Source organism: Corapipo altera, unplaced genomic scaffold (genome assembly GCF_003945725.1).
Source record: "Corapipo altera isolate COAL_440 unplaced genomic scaffold, ASM394572v1 95, whole genome shotgun sequence".
Taxonomy (NCBI): domain Eukaryota; kingdom Metazoa; phylum Chordata; class Aves; order Passeriformes; family Pipridae; genus Corapipo; species Corapipo altera.
Genome location: NW_020884947.1, coordinates 1,008,021 through 1,027,487, shown reverse-complemented (window position 1 = coordinate 1,027,487; position 19,467 = coordinate 1,008,021). Strand labels below are relative to the sequence as shown.

Genomic DNA, 19,467 nt, shown 5'->3' with positions numbered 1-19,467 from the left:
TTCTAGAAGATTTTGGTTAGGGAACCAGAATATTTATTGCCATAGAACCTAGTTAGAGGGGCAACCTTAAGCACATACATTTTTTTTTATTCAACCTCAACACAAAACATACTGCAGTCATATTAAATGAAATTTGGGGACATTCTATGTAAGAAAACAGTGACTGGGGTAAAAATAATTTCTTCAGTGCCAGTAATGGAAACCGAATAGTCAAACAGTGTAACTCACAGGTAAGGACAAGTTCCTCCTTTTCCATTCCTTTATATATAATCATCCAACACAGGATGATGTGCAAATAAATGCTGGCATTTGCATGGATTTTAGAACAGTGCTTGAGTTTTCCTGTGTGCAACACAAGGAAAACACAAACTATTAACAGAGCTGTATTTATAGGGACCTCCCACATGCTCTCCCTCCCCTTCACTCCATGATCCAAGCATAAATTCAAACCTCGACAACTGCAAATTAGATATGTGGTCCAGGCAAAGCACATTTTATGTTTACCCGTAAAAGTATCACCATTCATTCTATTTGTAGTTGCTCAACAGCACACAGGCTTCTTGGCCAGGCTGACTTTTATTGAGGAATGCACTTTTCACATTATTTCCTAATTTCCAGAAGTTAGTAAAAACACTTAGAAGGTTCCAGGCCAACACTTAGCCCAAGTAGCTGGAGAACAAGCAAACCTTGCTTCAAATTGCTTTAGCAATATAACAACTACCCACTGAAACAGTTTTTCACTAAAGCAGTATACACTAGAGTTTGTGAGTATTTTCACAGTCCTTACTCAAGACTTTGTGCCAGAGCTCTCTCTTGTATCAGTCTGTGTTACCAGCTCCTGCATCTCTGGACCCTGGCAGGCTCGAGGTCCCAGATAAGCTCAGGAGGGATTTTAATAAAAAGCAGAAAAGTTTTACTTGGAAAGACCAGTATACGGTTTTAAGGTGCAACAATTCAAAAAACCTTTCATCTTGATGAATCATCGTTCAAAGGACATTGGTATGTCCAATGTACCCATTGTACCAGCATGGGCATTTACAGTTTCACACAGGACAGCAAATAAAGGTAGTCTAGAAAACTGGTGCATTTAACAAAATGCCTCACGAAGACATTGCAAGGCAAGATTAGTATTTCTTTAGCAATAACCACTCAAGATGTAGCCTCAGATGTATTTTCATACCTCACTACTTGGGCTCCTACCATCCACCAAAACCAAAAGTACTTGGTTGCATAAACCATCTTAAACCTTAGGGAAGTTCATTAAAAAGGCAAAAGTTCTCTTGCATATCCCACGTTTTTCATAGAATAAGTATCACATTCAGTTTTAGTTAAACTACCAAAGGTCTCCAAGTCTAACAATGCTGTTCCATTCCATGCACCCCTGTGAGCTAAAAACAAAGTCTGCTACCTTATTTAATTAATTCCCCAAAAACAAAAGAGAATTGGTTCCCACCAAATTCATGCTGACATTTGGTACCTATATTTAATTTGCTTTATCAAGAGTGACTATAATGTCAGTCCCTTAAATGTCTTTGTGTAATATTTATAAAAAAATAAAGGTTGCACCTTACTTTTAGAAGTACAGCAATGTACTTGTCCCATGCAGCTGCTGTACATACATCAAGCACTACAGCTTATTACACAGTAAAACCCCAATATATTTAACAGCAGTATCTGCTATCTTTTGTTCATCCAGTTTTTCATTCACACTGGGAGATGAGCTAATCATGTATCACTCCATCAATTTGGATTCTCTGATTAAGTAAAGATTGACCTTCATAAGCTGCATTACCTGAGTTTATTTGGCTTCTGAAAGGGACACTCTCACTATCTGAGTTTAATGCTGCTACAAAAATCTTCTCTGGATTAGGTTCCAGCCAGTTCAGGTTCCTGCTGCAACAGGAGCTCTACTGTGGGTACAAGGGAGGCACCGGGAATCATTAGGGGAAGAAATAGAGACAGGTCTATCCCTTTTGATTTCTGGTTGTGTTCAGATCATATTTAAGCCAACCATAAAATCATTACAAAGATATATAAGATGCTGTTCCCTGTACAACAGCAACCTGCACAAAGAACTCCATCTGATAAGAAGTAGATCAGGTAGCTGCATAACACACTAAGAAACACCTGGTAGAATTTAATTTTTAACATTCCAGGAATTGTAGAATGGATGAAATAAAGTATTACCCACACCTTGAGAACCAGACTTGGTTTCTTCTTAACTCATGGATAACTGTGAGTAAGGAAACTCTGTAAAGTTCTGTTCAGTTTTTCATTCATCTTAAAACAAAAGGAAAGGTTTGCAGGTTCAAAGACTGTGGTGTGATGAAGACAGCAAAGCTAGAAGCCAAGTGACATGCAATCATGTTTAGAGTCCATGTTCAGACAGGAATGTACCCAGAGCAGAGCTCCCAAGGTGTTTTCCCTTCCTACAAGCAGCAGGAAAGGCCTCATTTTGTCAACAGAGAAGAAAGCAGCGGTGGGGCAGCCAATGTCAAGGTTACAAGTGCTACCCTGAACAGCCACTACACATGAGCTACCCCTCCCTTCTTCTTTCCAGACTCCCCATTTTCCAGCACACCACTCCAGATGGAATTGTTTAAAGCCACTGACTGTGAGGTCCAGGACTGGCTATTCCCATTTCTGGACCAAAAGGTTGGTTTATGGTCTATTAACAACACGGTCAGCCAAAAATATCTCTTTCTTTACCACTCCCCAGAGAAGTCTCTCGGTTTTCCAGAGCTTTTCAGCTAGTCCAAGTGATTTATGAACTGTACTCCTATGATGCCTGGAAATATTTTAGGCAACACTGAGTTATTTAACTTTTGAATGATTCAGAGGCCTACATATGATAAAAGCTAAATTTTAGAGCTGAGGAGGGGAAAAATTCTCATTACTAGTCCTTTTCTTTATGAAATTTTAGAAAATGTGATTTTCATCTAAAATGTGCTATAACAAGATTCCCATTAGCACTCATTCATGCAAAAAAAAAGTCCTACTGCATTTGATGGATTACCACCTATCACTTACACCAGAGCAAATTGTACTGCCAAAACTTTGTATCCACCACCAATGCACACATGCCTCTGTCTCATGAGTCAGTCTGTGCACACACACACTGTAAAATCAGTAACTAAACTGCAGTTGACTTCAATGATAACATTTATGAATGAATCTGAACTGCACATTTGCTAAAAATTATTTCAGATGCTGTATTTTTAACAGGTAAATATACAGCTTGATAAAATAAGCCTAATTTATTACAGAAAAGTCAACAAATTATTCTATGCAGGGCACATAACCTTACATAATATTCCTGACTGTGGATCTTAGATACAAAATATTTTAGATCTGGATATATTTACTTCAATATTACTGCATTTAAATTTAAATGTATGTGTTAACTTAGTACGTGCTCCAAGCCTGAAAATTTTCTTCCTTTTCTGTTTTCATAAATACACGTTTAGCAATGTACCTTCATGAACCTCACAAATAAATTCAATGTACTGTTTCCCCTTGCAAGGTAGGATGGATAAAAAGCAGGAAGCAAATTTATATCTACTACCTGCAGAGTACACACTGCTCAGTATTCATAGATGAATCAAGGGAGATGACCCCTGGGCCTGAAAAACTTAAATACTTAACATAAGGGTTAACTTGATGATAGAGACATCCCACTTTATTTTACAGTCTATTAGAAGAGCTCCAAATTGCATTGTGCGACCTGCGAATCAGATGGGGATCAGAGGTCGTCACAGTGACAACCTTAAGAATTCATGGCTAGATCTGCATAACAAGATATTTTTAATAACTCCATAGCAGGGGCAGGCTGCACAGCCAGGGCAAAGCATAAAACACACCACAGCAGCAATTCAGCTCTAGAAAGGAAGAAAAGCCAACCAAAGCCATCACCCGGCTGATCAGACACTTGAACGAGCGAGCACTGTTCTGAGGGTTCATTTTACAGTGTTTTGGTTTGTGCCAGTCCTACATCCTAATAAGACTTGCAAAACTAGAAAGCCCTTTTAGCTGAAAGGTGGTTACAAAAGAGATGTTTCACAGAAATAATTATAACATGACAATTAAAATGAGGAGGAGGGAAGAGGAAACACAAATGTATGACTTATTTAATATTTTCTGTTTACTCTTACAGTTATGGTTGACATGGCTTTTTTGATAAACATTAGCCAGGAAAAAAACCCAAACTAAAATGTTGCTGGGGCTACCAATTTCACAACACAAATATTATTAGCTTTTATTTATTCTGAACACATTGCATGCTAACAATATACAGAATCTGATGAAGGACATCTTTAGGTGTAATGTTAATTATATTAAATATTCCTATATCTCTCTAAAGTTTTAGAAAACATACTAACAATCAACATCGAGTTACTATTCAAATCTTAACATGAAATGCTTCCAGTTTTCAAAGGGCAACTTTGTTAAACTTTAAAAGCAGCACCTGAGGAAAAGACTTCTCCACAAAGGTGTCTCCCTTGCTCTGTGGTATCAGTATGTTTTAGCAGATTTGGGTTCAGGCACTGTGAGGGATTACCAGGGACAATTACTCACCCCCCAGAAATAACTTCTCTAACATGAAGAAAAGAGGAAAAAGCATAGGGATGTGAGTGCAAGAAGCTGTTACAGAAAGCTGTCAGCTGGACTGGATTCTCTATGGCTGCAGAAAGAGAAAACAATGCAGTGTTTGCTTCTGAATTTTAGAAAATTCAAGTCCAGCTTTTTTTTCTAAAGGAGGCACTGACTTAACTAAAAGCCAGACTTGAGAAGAGTTGGTTATAAAGCTACAAAATGATTAGATAGAAATAACTTGTTAGCATTGCTCAAATGCCAAACTACAGTTGAATATGTCGAAAAAAAGGCAGGAATGGTCTTATAGCCAAGTAACTGGTAGAACTCTTGGTTTAATTTACAACATATTAAAATCTTAACCTTTTAATGTTAGAATATCAAAATATTTTAAGACTAAATTATGAGCAGCAAATATTTAAATTATAAATTTGTGGCCATTTTCTGACATTACTCTTTCAGAAAAAAATCTGAATTGTATTACAGTGAGGTTTGAGTATCAGATCAGTTTCTGGACAACACAAGGACAGGCTCCTCCAGATCTAATTATTAATGGCATTATTGAGTTCAACCAGATGTTTCACATGGATAAAATTAAGTACGCGAATAAATCAAGATCCAAGCGCGCGCTCAGATTTGACAGAAGATAAGGAAAGGTGAAACAAAAAGTAATGAATACAGTTAATGAAAAACTATATATCCCTGGTTGTTAATGTAACTTGAAATTTAAAATCCGACACGTAACAGGCTTGTTAAATGACCACTCTGCTGACAGACAAACGAGCAGGATGTTTCTCACATCATCTTTCCTGCTGGATTCTGTCTGTCCAAGTTTTAGACACCCTGAGTACTAAATATTCTGCAGCTTCCCAAAGTAATTACATAAGAGATAGCCATACTTTCAGAGTACAAAATACCACTGATGAGCTACATTTCTATCAACAACGTCAAGACTTCAAGTATTATCCTAATGGCTAATCCTTTATGGAAAGGATGTAAGTGAAAGGCAGTGTGTGTGACTTAAAACACAGTATATACTTGTCCTCTCACAGCTTTTAAAATTGCGGGATCATTTGCATCTTATCAGCTGCAAATCAGACACTAAACAAGAAAAACAATTAAAATCTAGTATTTCAAGAAAAGAAGGAAGACATCAAAAACCAGGATGATTTACTTTTAGAGAACAATTTAGCCATAAGTAAGTTATTCCTACAAAATAATTAAGCCTCTGGAAACAGAAATATCTACACCAATCTCAGCCAATAATTACAATTGTACTTGTATAATAACTCATCTAATTCGAGTCAAGAATTAACTCAAGGGGTCTCTGGTTGTAGTAAGTTTACCTGAAAACACAGACTGAGCCAGTGGCTGGCTTTGGATCAAGGTGGCACAGAGAAAAATGTGGAGCATGCAGTATGCACTCCCTCTACTGGGCACTGGACTTATCCCGAGCAGGCATTCAGAGGAAAAAGGGAGATGTCCGAGCATCCAGGTCCCGTGAAATAAAAGCCCTTCTACAGCTCCCGCCCTCTTCCCCCTGGATTCGGCTAAAACACACATTCACAGAAAAATGGATTTCAAAACTCTTGCTTATACTCCCAAAGCGCAATTTCTGTCAGAAACCTGATTCACCCAAACAAGAATTTAACTACACTTGTGTAAGCACACAAAGACCCACTTGCCTTTGACCAACACAGCAAGTCTGTCATTCTTTGTCCACCTCTCACCCATTTGAAACAGTAACAGCTCAGAAAAAATGTCTTGATGACTTCTGATCTGCTGGGGGCACAGAAACAGGAAGAGGGAACCTCCAGGCAGCAGAAATGTATTAACAATTATAAAATCTGCTGCCAGGGATTTGTTTCTAGACAGTCAAAGAACAACCTTTATTTTGCTTTTCCCTCTCCTCCCACTGCTCCTGAGAGGCGAGTGCAAAATGGTGCCACAGGCTACTGGTGCTGGCAGGGTCTCAGTGTCACATGGAAATGATGGCCCTCCCTGTAATTAAGGCTCTCTGATGGTTTGAGTTCTTCACTCTCACGGAAGAGAAAAGAAAGAGGTGGTTATAGCTCATGTCACTATAAACCATTTTAAGTCAAAGTGTCTCAGTGTATCAAGTCCTGTGCTTTCCTTCAAGTGACTTTGTGGAAGTAAAGCCCCAGAAACCTACAGAAAGTTCTGTACTTTGCAAAGCAGTGGGACTTTTCCATTTTTTAGGAGAGGTGAAAAAAACTTCCAGAGAAAATAATTTGTGCTAATTTTCTAACAAGTTTGTGATTGCCCACAAGTCCTGCCTTGGAGGCTAGTGTTCTGTGATCTGGAAAATGAAATGAGAAACAATGGAAAGTATGGATGTAATAATTAGGATTGCCAAAAGCACACACCTTGTGCACCAAAAAATATGATTCTTCTGGGAATGTAGGCCAGGTAACCACCAATTTCTTCCTTGCAGTATAATTTATATCCAGCTACACTACTGGTATATTCATATTAAACTGCAGCATCAAGAATTACTCCAGATATATATGATTATTTACATTTCAGCCACAGGCAATGGTAAGGGACTTCTAGACCTTCTCTCTCTTAAGTGGCAATTTAAATCTCTGTGAGATTGATAGAGTTCACAGTAATAAAACTCCAGGTTCACTGTCTCTCACTAAACCTTTCATTTTATCAACTTTCTTGATCTCAGTTTGAGGACGGGTAAACCCTTTACTCCCTCTGTTCCCAGACAGAACAGAAACAAAGCACAAGAAAGAAGAGATGAGAAGGGGGAAAATTAGTGACCACAGAAGCATGGAGATTAAGCACAAGGAAAATGCAAAAAGTCTGAGGAGAATGGGCAAGCCTAAGTCCCCAAGTCCTGATAATTCTGTTTTATATTTGCTATAAATGCTCCCCTTCATTTCTCATCTGCACATTGAGCAGGTACAGCACTCACTGATTCCATGTGCCACCAATAACATCCATAATGCCTCATGCTGTTGGGACAGGGTGGCTCAGAGCCAGGGCTCTGAAGGACAGACAGAACATCAGCACTTCTTCTCCAGGGTTTAAAGACACAGAAGGCAGTAAAACTTTGGCATGGCAAGAGCTACAGCTCCAAGGACACAAGGACAGACAGAGCCACAATACATAACACAGGTAGCACTAAAGAAGAGCTGTGTGTAGTATTTCATATGCTGACATGTAAATATTTGACAGATGGGGATTTAATAACCATGGTCTAAGAGATTCTGTTTATTTTGTTCTATCAGACTCTCAATTTACCATGTTTTAACGTTTCAATAAAGTCATCTGACACATGAATAAAATATAATTTATACAGTTTCCATCTGCAGTACAAAGCTCTTTATGTTCAGGTTATAAATTTAAAATAACTCAGCACTAACACTAAATTTGGTTGTTTTCCACTGGAGAAAAGCCCTAGATATAATTATATATTGTTTTCAATGTGTAAGTTAACTCAATCTGCATCACCTCATTTTGAAAGTATTCTTTGTGAGCACTGTTATTATTTTCCTTTTTTTCCCTTTTAACAATGGAATTTATTAGCTTTCAAACTAATAGAGATATTACTTACAAACATGCTATATAAACATACAGATAGCACTGATCACTCTCCAGAAGTGGTAACAATACCACTTCAAACACATCCACAGGCACATGCACACACACACACACACACACGAAAATCAAGGCTTGAATGTCCTTTATATCTTGTAAGAAATATAGCAACCAATATTCCATGCAGAGGTGCAGCAAATGAAGCCCTGTCAAGCAAATGGCAGGAATGACAGCAGATGTCTGGATTCCTTCATAGCTGGTTGCATAAAGGTAGCACACATATTTCACTGGAGAAAAAAAAAGCTCTGACAAGACAGTCTTTCAGTACTTTTCATTCAGAGTTGGCATTTTTGACTGGTGTGGCACATCAGTAGGTGTTAAGATGATGAACCAGATTAATCTTGATTAAGCTCCATTTGCACAACGAAAGCAAAGTCTGCAACACTCAGACTTGTCATGGCTAAATGAGCCTACCACAATGTAGTACAAAGGATAATGTCCAGATCAGATTCTTACAATCCAGTAAATCCAAACCAGACTCTAGTCTGAACCCTGACCCAAACCACTTATTTTCATGTCAAGCTATACAGTAATTTAGTTTGATCACAGCCAACAGAAATGAGTATTATGCAGCTCTGCTTTTTAGTTACGTAAACAAGCCATTAGACTCCTTTTTGGACCTCAGTAACATATTTGATCTTCCAGCCTCTGTCTATTCACAAGTTCTATCTATTTCACAAGAACTGTCATAGGTAGTTAACCTTTGAGAAACAGTTTAATGCTCTAAAGCTTATATAATAACCAATTCTCTTATGGTAACCTCAATCACATTGCATGCTTACTAGAGAGAGTAAATACTGCAAAGCAGAAAAAATTCTTTACTGAACTGACAGACACTCAGACAGTTTTGCAAGTTGAAAAAGAACACGAGTAGTACAGTGTTTACTGAGAAATATGCACAGAAGAAGCTGAGGACATAACAGTTACACATGAAGGAACTAAGAGTAAATAAAATCTGCACTTAACCACTTCTCTATCCTAAACAACAAGAGGGATGCTTTAAATGGTTTTGTCTAATAACCAGGCCCATGGTGCATTATACAGGTGTTTACTGCAACTTCCCTGAGTGAAGCTACAACCAGCTAAATTAATGTACTTTTCAATAAAACTTCTGTTGAAAAGTTTCCCAGATTAGAGCTTAAGAGAAAAGAGCTTTTTCTTTTACACAAGGTAAGCTTTACTAATGGTCCTCTCCAGTAAAGCAGAATTCTAAGAAACTCACCACTTTTCTTTTTCTTGCTTTGAAGGAAATGTTCATTTCCTTGTATTTCTTCATAGCAGTCTCCAGTTTATTCTTGAGTTCAATGGCACATCTCAGCCTATCATCATTGACTCCTGCTCTGGTAAGTAACTGCAGAGGAAGAAAACAACATTCTTAGTTTTCCTTCATAATTAATGAAATGACATTGTCACAAATTCCTTCGTTTTACAAGTAATAATTAGTGAAGCCAATTCTTTTCCTACACAGAATATAAAAACCAACAGCAACTAGTGAAAACAAAGATTGAACAGCTATTACAAACATCTCCTGAGACTGTCCTTCTTTCTACAGGCCAAATTCCATGCAGGAGGCTCCAGGGCATACTGTTTATCTGACAGAGAGGTGTCTGACAAAAACAAGCTGTGTTTTACTTTAACCCTTTGCAAAAAGCCCTATTTTACCGTATCTTAAAAAAAAACAAACAAAACAGAACACACATTATTGACTGTTGGTACCACACCCAAGGCTGAGAGCTATCAAACAAGTTACATGGCTCCTGCAGCCTCCTTTGGTCCACCCCTACTGAAATAGAAATCTTTTCTAGTTGCTCCTATGTTTCTTTGACCTTATTTTCCCCTTGGCTCACTCTCCCTCAAGACTTTCTGCACCCCAGTCTTTGCTTCACCATCTTATTATTGAAAAAAATAAAAAAAAAAGTTGTCTCTTTATCCCACCTGAATCCAGGACTGCACAGAAGGCCAGAACTTATTTCTGAGAAGTTTGTGAGCATCCATGACACTGTTTATGATGGCAGTGTTATCTTCATTCTCTTGCACTTTTATATCTGCTCAAAACAGGGGAAAAAAAGAGTTAGCTCATGTTGTTTATGTGTCTTCAGTGTAGGAGCTAAAGAAGGTAAATGGGGGTAGACATTAATTTGTCTAAAATATTTGATCACTTCAGGGAAAGGTACAAACATCAGAATGCTTCTCTGTTAAGTATTAATTATTCTACCATTTTTCACATATTCAAAAAATCTGGGGAGAAGATGACATTTTCAGTCCAATGATGGCAGAAAGAGTTGTTAAACCATCACTACTAAGGAATCACCAAATAAACCACAGACAAGTTCAGCCTTACTATTTACTTGTCTTAAGTTCAAAGGAGTTGGGCCTTATACTCAATATAAAATAATCCCTGCCCTGGTGGCAATGGGGACTTGATTGTCAAAGAAGCCAACTATGCCACTATCCAAGCAAAAATTATACTTTTCACATGTTAGTCATTCATAAATCCCACAGATTCATTTCCAATTCTGTTCTCAGCAAGAACAGAAGCAGATAACCCTCCTTACTGTCTGCACATGAAATTCCATTAGGACAGTATTTGTAGGATACTTCCAAAATACAAACCATCCTAATTTTTCTAGAGGTGATTCACATTAGCAAAGTTATATAAAAAAAAGACTTCCTAGCAAAACTACTTACTGCTTCTTGCAAGCTGTCAGTAGCAAGGGAAAAGAAAAGTTTAAGAAACACTCAACAGCAAGATTTTTAAAGTAGCAGCTTATAGCCCAGTTATAGAAAGAGGTGAGTAGTGAAGCATATGAGAAAGCAAATTACATATGGTAAACGGATTATTTTTTTTAAAACAGGAAACTCATTATAGGGACTATGAAATGCTGTAATGCACTTGCAACTACTGATACAAAATTTCAGTCCTAGAAGGTAATTAGTGAAATCTGTTAGTCACACACAAGGACACCCAAAATTTCTCAGAACAGTTACAAGATGAAGCAGAAATAGAAAAAGAACTCCAAAGTAAATCAATGTGGTATCTAGGAATCCCAAAGTAAAATGGTGTCCAGTAACCCCAGCCTTCAAGTAATAGAAAAAAACCCAAGACTACAACTACAAAGCACTTCACATAAAGTGTGAAAATAGCACTTTCAGCTATATGTCAAAAAATTTTCCAGGTACCTGTGGAGATTTCAAGGTCTAGAGTGTACTTATGTGAAATAAGCCCATGGTTCCTAACAAAAGTCTGGTAATCATCATCATCAAGAGCAGGGTCACTGGACTGAACTTCCGAGTGTGTGCCTCCATCCAACTCTTTCTGCTCAGGCTTCTCCTGTTTCTCCTCTGACTCTTTGTTTCCATCAGTTCTTACACACTGAGAAACAGGAAGAATGTCCTTGCTGCAGCATGGTTGTTCATCATCCATGTACCCAAAACAGGACTGGTCAACTTCCACATGGGAGGATGAGGAGGCTGCAGACATTTGTTTGTTGGGTTCCAGTTCTGTGTCGTTCACAGCGAAGTTGAAAGGATCTGGCATCAGAAGCTGGAAACAGTTTTCCATCTCTGTCAGTGTATCAGCAATCTCTTGGGACATTTCTATCAAGACAATTGTTTTAGAATATTGTTAAATACTGTAAAATGTTAATGTCTCCAAAGCAGACACTGAGTTACAAAACAAATATGACTGCCAAAGGGGAGAATCCATTCATCCAGTAATCAGTGATGATTTAGCCATACAGATCTCCCTCTGCTGCAGGAACTGTCCTTATAAAAGTGATAATACTTTTCTTAAGCAGGAAATCTAGAATTTCCTGAGCAAGGCATGTAGAATCACAGTTCTGCCCTTCCCTATCCTCTCTAAAATTTCAGTACGTAAAGATGACACAAGTACTTCATAGAATTTGAAAGAAAACAAGGTTCAGTGAGGATAGTCTTAGTGATGTTGGTGAGTGTTCATTCCACAGTTGTAAATTTTATAGTTGCACATAGGCATAGCCATGAATATATGTTCTTGCTCAAAGAGATGCTACTGATAAAAATTACTTTAAGAAAGTTGAATCTCTTTAAAATTCCACTCTCACGCGTGAAAATATTTCCAGCACACAGAATAAATGCAGACACAGTTGGATGCATTACATATACTAAAGTCATTTAATTAAATAACCCTTTGTAACTGCAGCATAACATACTATCTATGTTCTTCTCTGGGATTACAGAAATGTGTTTGCTATGCACATATCTCAGGGGCTCAGCCCCTAGTTAAACATGTATTTTCCAGCTGCAGTATGATAATTTTCATAGGTATCCTGCACTTTATCCAAGATTCCCACGCCTATACTTCTGGAACCAGTGATTGTATATAATTAATGCCATCAGCCCAGAAGGTATTGGGAAGTCTGTGCCTAGTTAATGACACAGAAATCAAGCCACTAGCTCCAAAAAGTCTCGTGAAATGCTTGCTTGGGGTTATGCATTCATACTTGACTGAATTACAGACCAGATTTTCACTTGATAACACTTTCTTTCTTTTCCATCTCTTCACATTACCTGAGCTCACAGGATGGTCACTTGTTTCCCTTGACATTCTTTAGGTGAGAGAGACGGAGGGTCAGCTCTAACAAATGTGCTCCGACCATCTATGGTCAGCTATTATTTGGATAGCTACTCTCTTGTTTTATGTAATCTTAAAAAAGGTTGCTTTAAAAACAAACACCAAACCAAACCAAAAATGCACTAGAAGAACTGACCTTCCATTTCTTTTTCAGTTCTTTTGACTTTTTCTTTGTAAACGTTATCCAACCGTTTTTGCCTCTCCTCCTCCCTCCTCCTTTCAGCCACGGTTCTGGCGTGCACATCTTGAAAATCCACCTAAGGAGGAAATGAAGAAAAAAGTGTAACATCCCTCGCAAGAAATATATAGAAAATCCATTTCCTAAGATCCTTATCTGTGGTGAAAAATCCTCTAACATCAGCGATCAGCCAGAAGCTCAGCAGCATTTCCTTTTATCTTTTCTCCTCCTCGAATCAATAACTACAGCAATTCTGAACAGAGCTTTTATTTCTACTAATAAGGGACTGCTGAGAATCAATGGCTTTCAGAAAGGAATCATAAGGTAGAAAAACAAAACAGATTTTCATCCCTGAAGTGCAGGAATAAACTAGGCTTTGGGAGACTTTTGTCACAGCACTGGAGACAAGGAGTTAGGGAGAGTGGGCAGGAAGAGACCATGCAGGGTAAATATTAAGGTTACATGAACACATTACACTACATCACTATTAGTAAAAGAAATCCAGGAAAATTTGTAAGCACCACAAGTATACATCTCACTTACTAAACTTTGTAAGCAAGGAAAGTAAAATACATTCAAATTCATTAAAAAAAGACAAAATTTGTGATTTCACAATTACGTTTGTTGGATTTCGGGACTGGGGGAAAAGTCAACATTCAGTCTCACTTTCTTATGAGTTTCTTATAAACAAAAATCTGAATAATTCAAAATGGTGTTTCTTAAAATATTTGCAGTGTGGGTTTTTGGTTTTGTTTGTTTTTTTGGGTTTTTTTTAAGTTTGGTCTTAGAAGGGCTTGAAAATGTAAATCTTCACTCCTGCTTTAAGGAAGGGAGTCTTGATTCTGTTACCGCATAAGGAAACCCCTTTGAGAAAGAAAAGTACAGCAATCCTCTGATTGCTACCACACAACTTTTATTCACTTCAACACAGATGACACAGAGTGCTAAGGAAGCCTGTACTTTGCTATGCTGAAGCCCACAGACTCTCTGGTGCAATGTTTACAGCATGAACACTCGCTGAAGGTTTGTCACTATTGCCACTCTTAGATGATTCAGCATGTCCAGTAATGGCTCCCAGATACTGACATCCTACACCAAAGTTTTGGAGTCACATAAGTGATTTTTATGTAATAGCTGTCACAGAAACTGGCATGGAGAGTCCCCATCAGTTTAGGAAGAGAGGCACACTCACCAAGCTCTTTATTTTTAGTGGGAAATGAGTGGGCTGAAGGATGGTAGGGAAAAGAACTAGTTTCATAGCCTACAGCAGCACATGGATCACCACTGAACATCCTCTGGTTTTCAGGATCTAATTCTTCTACCAAGCTTGCATAGCTCTCCACACAGAAGTAGGGGAGCATCTTCTGACTGTTTATAAAATTATTTTGGTGATAATTAAAAAAAAAAAAAAAAAAGCCAGCCAAACCCACAAACTACACACAGAGCTAACACTTCTCCTAAGTTGCCCTATACTACTGTGCCAAACCTGCAACACACAACAGCAGAGGTACTTTATACTACTAGGAAGTCAAAATGCCTCCTCAAACCTTTGGGTTTGTTTTCACACTTCCAAGTATTACCCTGGCAAAAGGCCAGTTGGCTCACATCAAGTCTTTAAGTACAAGAGTTACCAAACTACCTGAGATTGCTTCTATTGATATTAATGTTTCTAGAGGAATTCAAATTCAGCTGCTCTAGAAAACAGCACAGCCAACCTCGCTGGGGAGCTTGTATCACATGGGGAGGGATCCCTCAGTCCTGACCACAGGAGCACAGCCAGACCTGCCAGACTCCACAGAATTGTTGTATGCTTGTGTTCCATTGGGTAAAACTGTGTTATGTATTTAACCTCCCTTGTCTCAGTCTTGGATTTCTCCTTGCCCCGTCATTTAATTTTCTTTCTTTACTAAACAAGACAAAAAAAGAAGAATCCCAAGACAATCATCTTTTATGAGCAGATGCCAAAAACTGTATTAAAAAACCAGCACAGTGCAGCAGGTAGGGAACATGATAAATTTAGTGTGGAACCAGAACAACAGAAATACATCATGTATCACAAAGGTTTTTTGATGTACTGTTAGGAACACTGAACTGTCTTTCTGAAGAAAAAGAAAATCAGTATATTTATTGAAAGCCTGTTATTATCATAGATAGTGTGAATGCTAGAATAGCATTCCCAATTTCATTCTTTGTGCAGCAGAAGACATACTAAGCAGTAGAACATTCCAAACACTACCCTGAAGACTCAAAGGGAGATCTAAAAGCAAGTGGTTACATACAAGATATTTCTCTTTAATAAAACTTCTTGTATGTCACAGTAACACTAAAACTGAAGGGGGCAAACACCCACACTTGCTGTCTCTGCTGCAGAGCAAAGGGAAGCTAGAACTGGACAGCTCAGTACAGAAACCAGGTTATTTTAAACTGGCATAGAAAGTTTAAGGCATAACCATTATTTCCCTTCCAAAAAAGGGCTAAACCTTGGAGCTCCAGGTAGAATTCAGTGGGTGAAAGTAATACTTCCTACACCCTGAGAAAAGGCTGAGCCCAGCTCTGAGCACAAACCTGGGGCTTGTAAAACTTTACAGTCCTGAAGGATGAACTGAAAATGTTTGTTTTGCAAAGACGACGCTCAACAGGATGTCTCCTACAGGCAATGTCACTTCCAACACCTTTTTCTTTTAATATTTATCAGTTTCCTTGCTTTAAACATTTCCTAGCGATCATCACCTAAAAACACAGCAGAGTAACACCGCAGAATACCTTCTTATTCCGCTTTAGGAAGTGGTATCCCAGGGAAAGCTGCTTGTAAGCCTCCCCGTACTTCTCGTGCCAGTCCTGCACCGCCTTGATGGCCGCTTTCCGCAGCTTCTGCGCCACCTCCTTGGGTGGGGGAAGGGGCTGCTCGTGGTCTATGCCCACCGTGAGCTCCAGGAACTCCTGGAAGTTGGCGATGAGCAGCGTTCTGAACTGGTGGGACCTGGCGAAGAGCTCCTGCACCACCTGGAAGGCGGAGAAGCGCATCTCGGCGTGCTCCTCCTGCAGCCGCGTCACCAGCAGGTGGAAGGCGTGGCTGATGTGCTCCTCCGACGACCTGGGCAGGGAGACAAGGGAGGAAAAGGAGCGGGAGTTACTTAACGAGAGGCTCGGCACAGAAAAACAGAAGCTCGCGGGGTTTTTTAATTTATTTTAAATTTTAAACCAGCAGTGTCTGTGCTGGCAGCACCCAGGCCCCCGACGGCACCCAGCCTCCCACAGCAGGGCCCAGGGCGGCTCCCGGGGCGGCTCCACTGCTGCCCGGCCCGGGTAGAGGCAGCGGGGCCCTGCTGGTTCCCTCCCTGCGGCCGTACTTGCAGATCTTCTTCAGCTCCTTCATCCTGCCCGGCTCCAGCCGCGGCTCCCCGGAGGTGGTGAGCTCCTCTACCAGCTCGGCCAGGCGCTGGTCCATGTCGGCCGGCAGCGAGGCAGCGGAGCTGCCGGGACAGTCGCCCCGCCGGGTGGTACCTTCCTCACCCCGGGGGAGCCCCGGCCGGGCTCCGGCAGCTCCCGCAGGCCCGGGCGCGTCTGGGCGGCGCCATCTTCGGCTCTCGGGGAGGCCCCGCCCCAATGGCCCCGCCCATCAGGGACCGAGCTCCCGCCCATCAGGGACCGAGCTCCCGCCCCTCAGAGGAGGCCACGCCCCTCAATGAACCCCCGCCCCTCGGGTTACCCCCCCGCCCCTCGGGTTACCCCCCCGCCCCTCGGGTTACCCCCCCGCCCTGCGGCAGGTGGTACCTTCCTCCATCCCCCCCCTTCTCCTCCCCCCCCTCCCGGCCCGTACCAATGCCCCGCCCACGTGACGTGCCGGCACCCGGAAGCGCCCACAGGGGAAGGGCGGGGGGAGCCCTTAAAGGAGCCGCGCCCCGGTTTGGGGGCGGGAGGGGGGTTTAACCCCTTGTTGTCCCCAAACGCTCATTGCCACAGAAACATAAAACCACAGGATCACAGAATATGCTGAGCTGGAAGGGACCCACAAGGGTCATCGAGCCCGACTCTTAGCCCTGCGCGGGGCCGTCCCCAAGAGTCACATCATGTGCCTGATGGAATGTTAAGGGCTTGGAGTGAACATGAAATATCATATCATCCCAACCCCCTGCCATGGGCAGCGACACCCCCCCCTAAACCAAGTTGCTCCAAGCCCCATCCAGCCTGTCCTTGGACACTTCCGGGGATGGGGCAGCCACATATTCTCTGGGTAACCTGTTCCAGTGCCTCACCACCCTCAAAGGGAAGAATTTCGTCCTAATATCTAATTTAAATTCCCCCTCTTTCAATTCGTGCCCATTACTACTGTACTATAACTGCAGTTCCTGGTGAACAGTCCCTCTCCAGCTTCCCTGTAGCCCCTTCAGACACGGGAATGTTGCTCTGAGGTCTCCACACAACCTTCCCTTCTCCAGGTTGAACAGCTCCAAATTTCTCCGCCTGTCTCCACAGGGGACGTGCTCCAGTCCTGTTATTAATCTCGTGTCGTCCTCTTGACTTCCTCCAACAATTCCATGTACTTCTTGTGCTGGGGACATGGCACCCTGTAACCCGCCCCCCCTGCGCCCAAAAAGTGAATTTCCTTATTAGCAGCCGCTCTCAAGAGCCTGGAGGGTCCACATGGAGTTTTCACAATGAATGCTGTTCTCACATGGGCTCCAAATACAATGTAAATCACAATTTGAGCTCCCTATCATGGATTCGTAGGATGCAGGTGCAAGGATATGGTGGGATGGGCAGATAAACAAGCACAGTCCAAATGTGTAGCCAAAACTACAGTAGTTTTTTTTTTTTCTCAGTGCTTTGTGACATTTGGCTTCAAGTGGTGTAAGCTATGGATGTTGTCTTTGGGAAGGAAAACTTCAGGGACTGGAACATTTCTCTTACAAGGAAAGACTGAGGGAGCTCTGCCTGTTCAGCCTTGAGAGGAGATGACTGAGAGGGGACCTCAGCAATGTGCTCCATTTTGCAGGTCTTGGAAATGATGAATCCACAGTTCAGGCATGTGTTGGAAGTAACATGTGTGAATTGGTGTTGCAGCTCTGTCTACTGGCTCCTGTGACTGGGAAAGACAGCACTGAGCACTTTTCACAAGAAATGAACTTATATCTTCAACCAAATTTGCTGCAGTAAATGAATGCATACATTTTGCAGTTGCTCTGTTATTTGATTCAATACATCAAACCAATGACAACTTGCTTTTTAACCATGTTTCTCCTTTCCCCACTGTCTTTCATCAAAGAAAATGGATTTCCATGTAAAATTCACACAGAGAATGGCACCGTTCATCTTTAAAGTTTAGATCAGTTTACTCTTTCATTATTCCTTATTTGTTCTATTTCTCTTCTTAATTTGATTGAAAGTGCCTCAACAACTGCTTTCTGTTAGGATATTACTTGCAGAAGTAGAATTGCTGTACTATCTGGAAGCAGAATGTCAAAATGAGCCTCAAGCAACAGACTTACCATCTACAAAGGCACCGATTTCATACCCTTGCATAATGTTGAAAGAAATCCCTGCAAGGAGCCATATGGTTTTGCAAAGAACCAGCTGATGAATGAATGCTGAGTTATGTAACTCATTCATGGTAGTCCCTTAGGCAAATGCCAGCCAGAGCTAGGCTATTTATTTATTTATTTTAAAAAATCAAAGACAATTACGTAAAACTGTGTTTGCTCAAGTTGCTGAGTCCCTTTCCCCTTCTATTTTTTAATGAACATGGTAAATGTCCACCATTCAAGTATTTCTGTACATTCTTCCTCTGAAGCAACGTGGTAAAAGGCTGAAGAGAACTGGAACACTGAAGAATTCATCCAGGTGCAAAAGTCACAACCCCCTACATCTACATGGATTTTCCCTGGCATGACTGTTCTGGGCTGTTCCATGGAGGGGAATGCAGGACACTGTGGAGCGCAGAGGCAGAACTGAATACCACCTCCTACCCCCTCAGAGCCTCAGAGTTCAGTGTTACTGTGAGTTCACACCTGGTCTCAGCAGGACCTGAGCCTGCATCTTCATGGTGCATGGATTGGGTCAGGTTGCTGAATCAAGGAGTTGCATTTCTTACTTCTGTGCTGAGAGATCAGCGAGAGCAACGCAGTTACATTTTGTGGGTTCTCCAAAGTGAGTGACACCTTGCAGGAACAGAGATTCTTCCAGAAACACTGTCCTGTCCACCACCTCCCCAGGATACTCAATGGTTGGCACGGAGGCATTGATGATGATCATGATTGGCAAGGAGGCATTTGCAGTGGGAATGTTCTCCTGCAAGATATTTCCAGATGTGGCCACTTGGTCCATCCAGAGGTCATCTCAAGTTTGTCCAGTATCTTTGGCCAAATATACAGGCAGAAAAAGCTCCAGAATTTTGTCCATTGACACCAATGACTTGGGTCTGACTGTTCTTACATTAAATAAGAACCATTTGTTCCAC

General features: G+C 40.9%; 1 protein-coding gene across 1 annotated transcript in view; it reads right to left on the bottom strand.

The window, feature by feature from the left end:
• Window positions 1-16,584, bottom strand: part of UVSSA (UV stimulated scaffold protein A) — a 54,848-nt gene extending 38,264 nt beyond the window's left edge. Inside the window, exons 1-6 of the mRNA XM_027662711.1 lie at window positions 16,361-16,584; window positions 15,774-16,104; window positions 12,969-13,089; window positions 11,401-11,817; window positions 10,156-10,265; window positions 9,443-9,571 (exon numbers count right to left, since the gene is read on the bottom strand). Coding sequence (XP_027518512.1) covers window positions 9,443-9,571; window positions 10,156-10,265; window positions 11,401-11,817; window positions 12,969-13,089; window positions 15,774-16,104; window positions 16,361-16,458 — 1,206 coding nt within the window. The 5' untranslated portion in view covers window positions 16,459-16,584. The remainder of the gene's footprint in view (window positions 1-9,442; window positions 9,572-10,155; window positions 10,266-11,400; window positions 11,818-12,968; window positions 13,090-15,773; window positions 16,105-16,360) is intronic.
• Window positions 16,585-19,467: the final 2,883 nt, after the last annotated feature.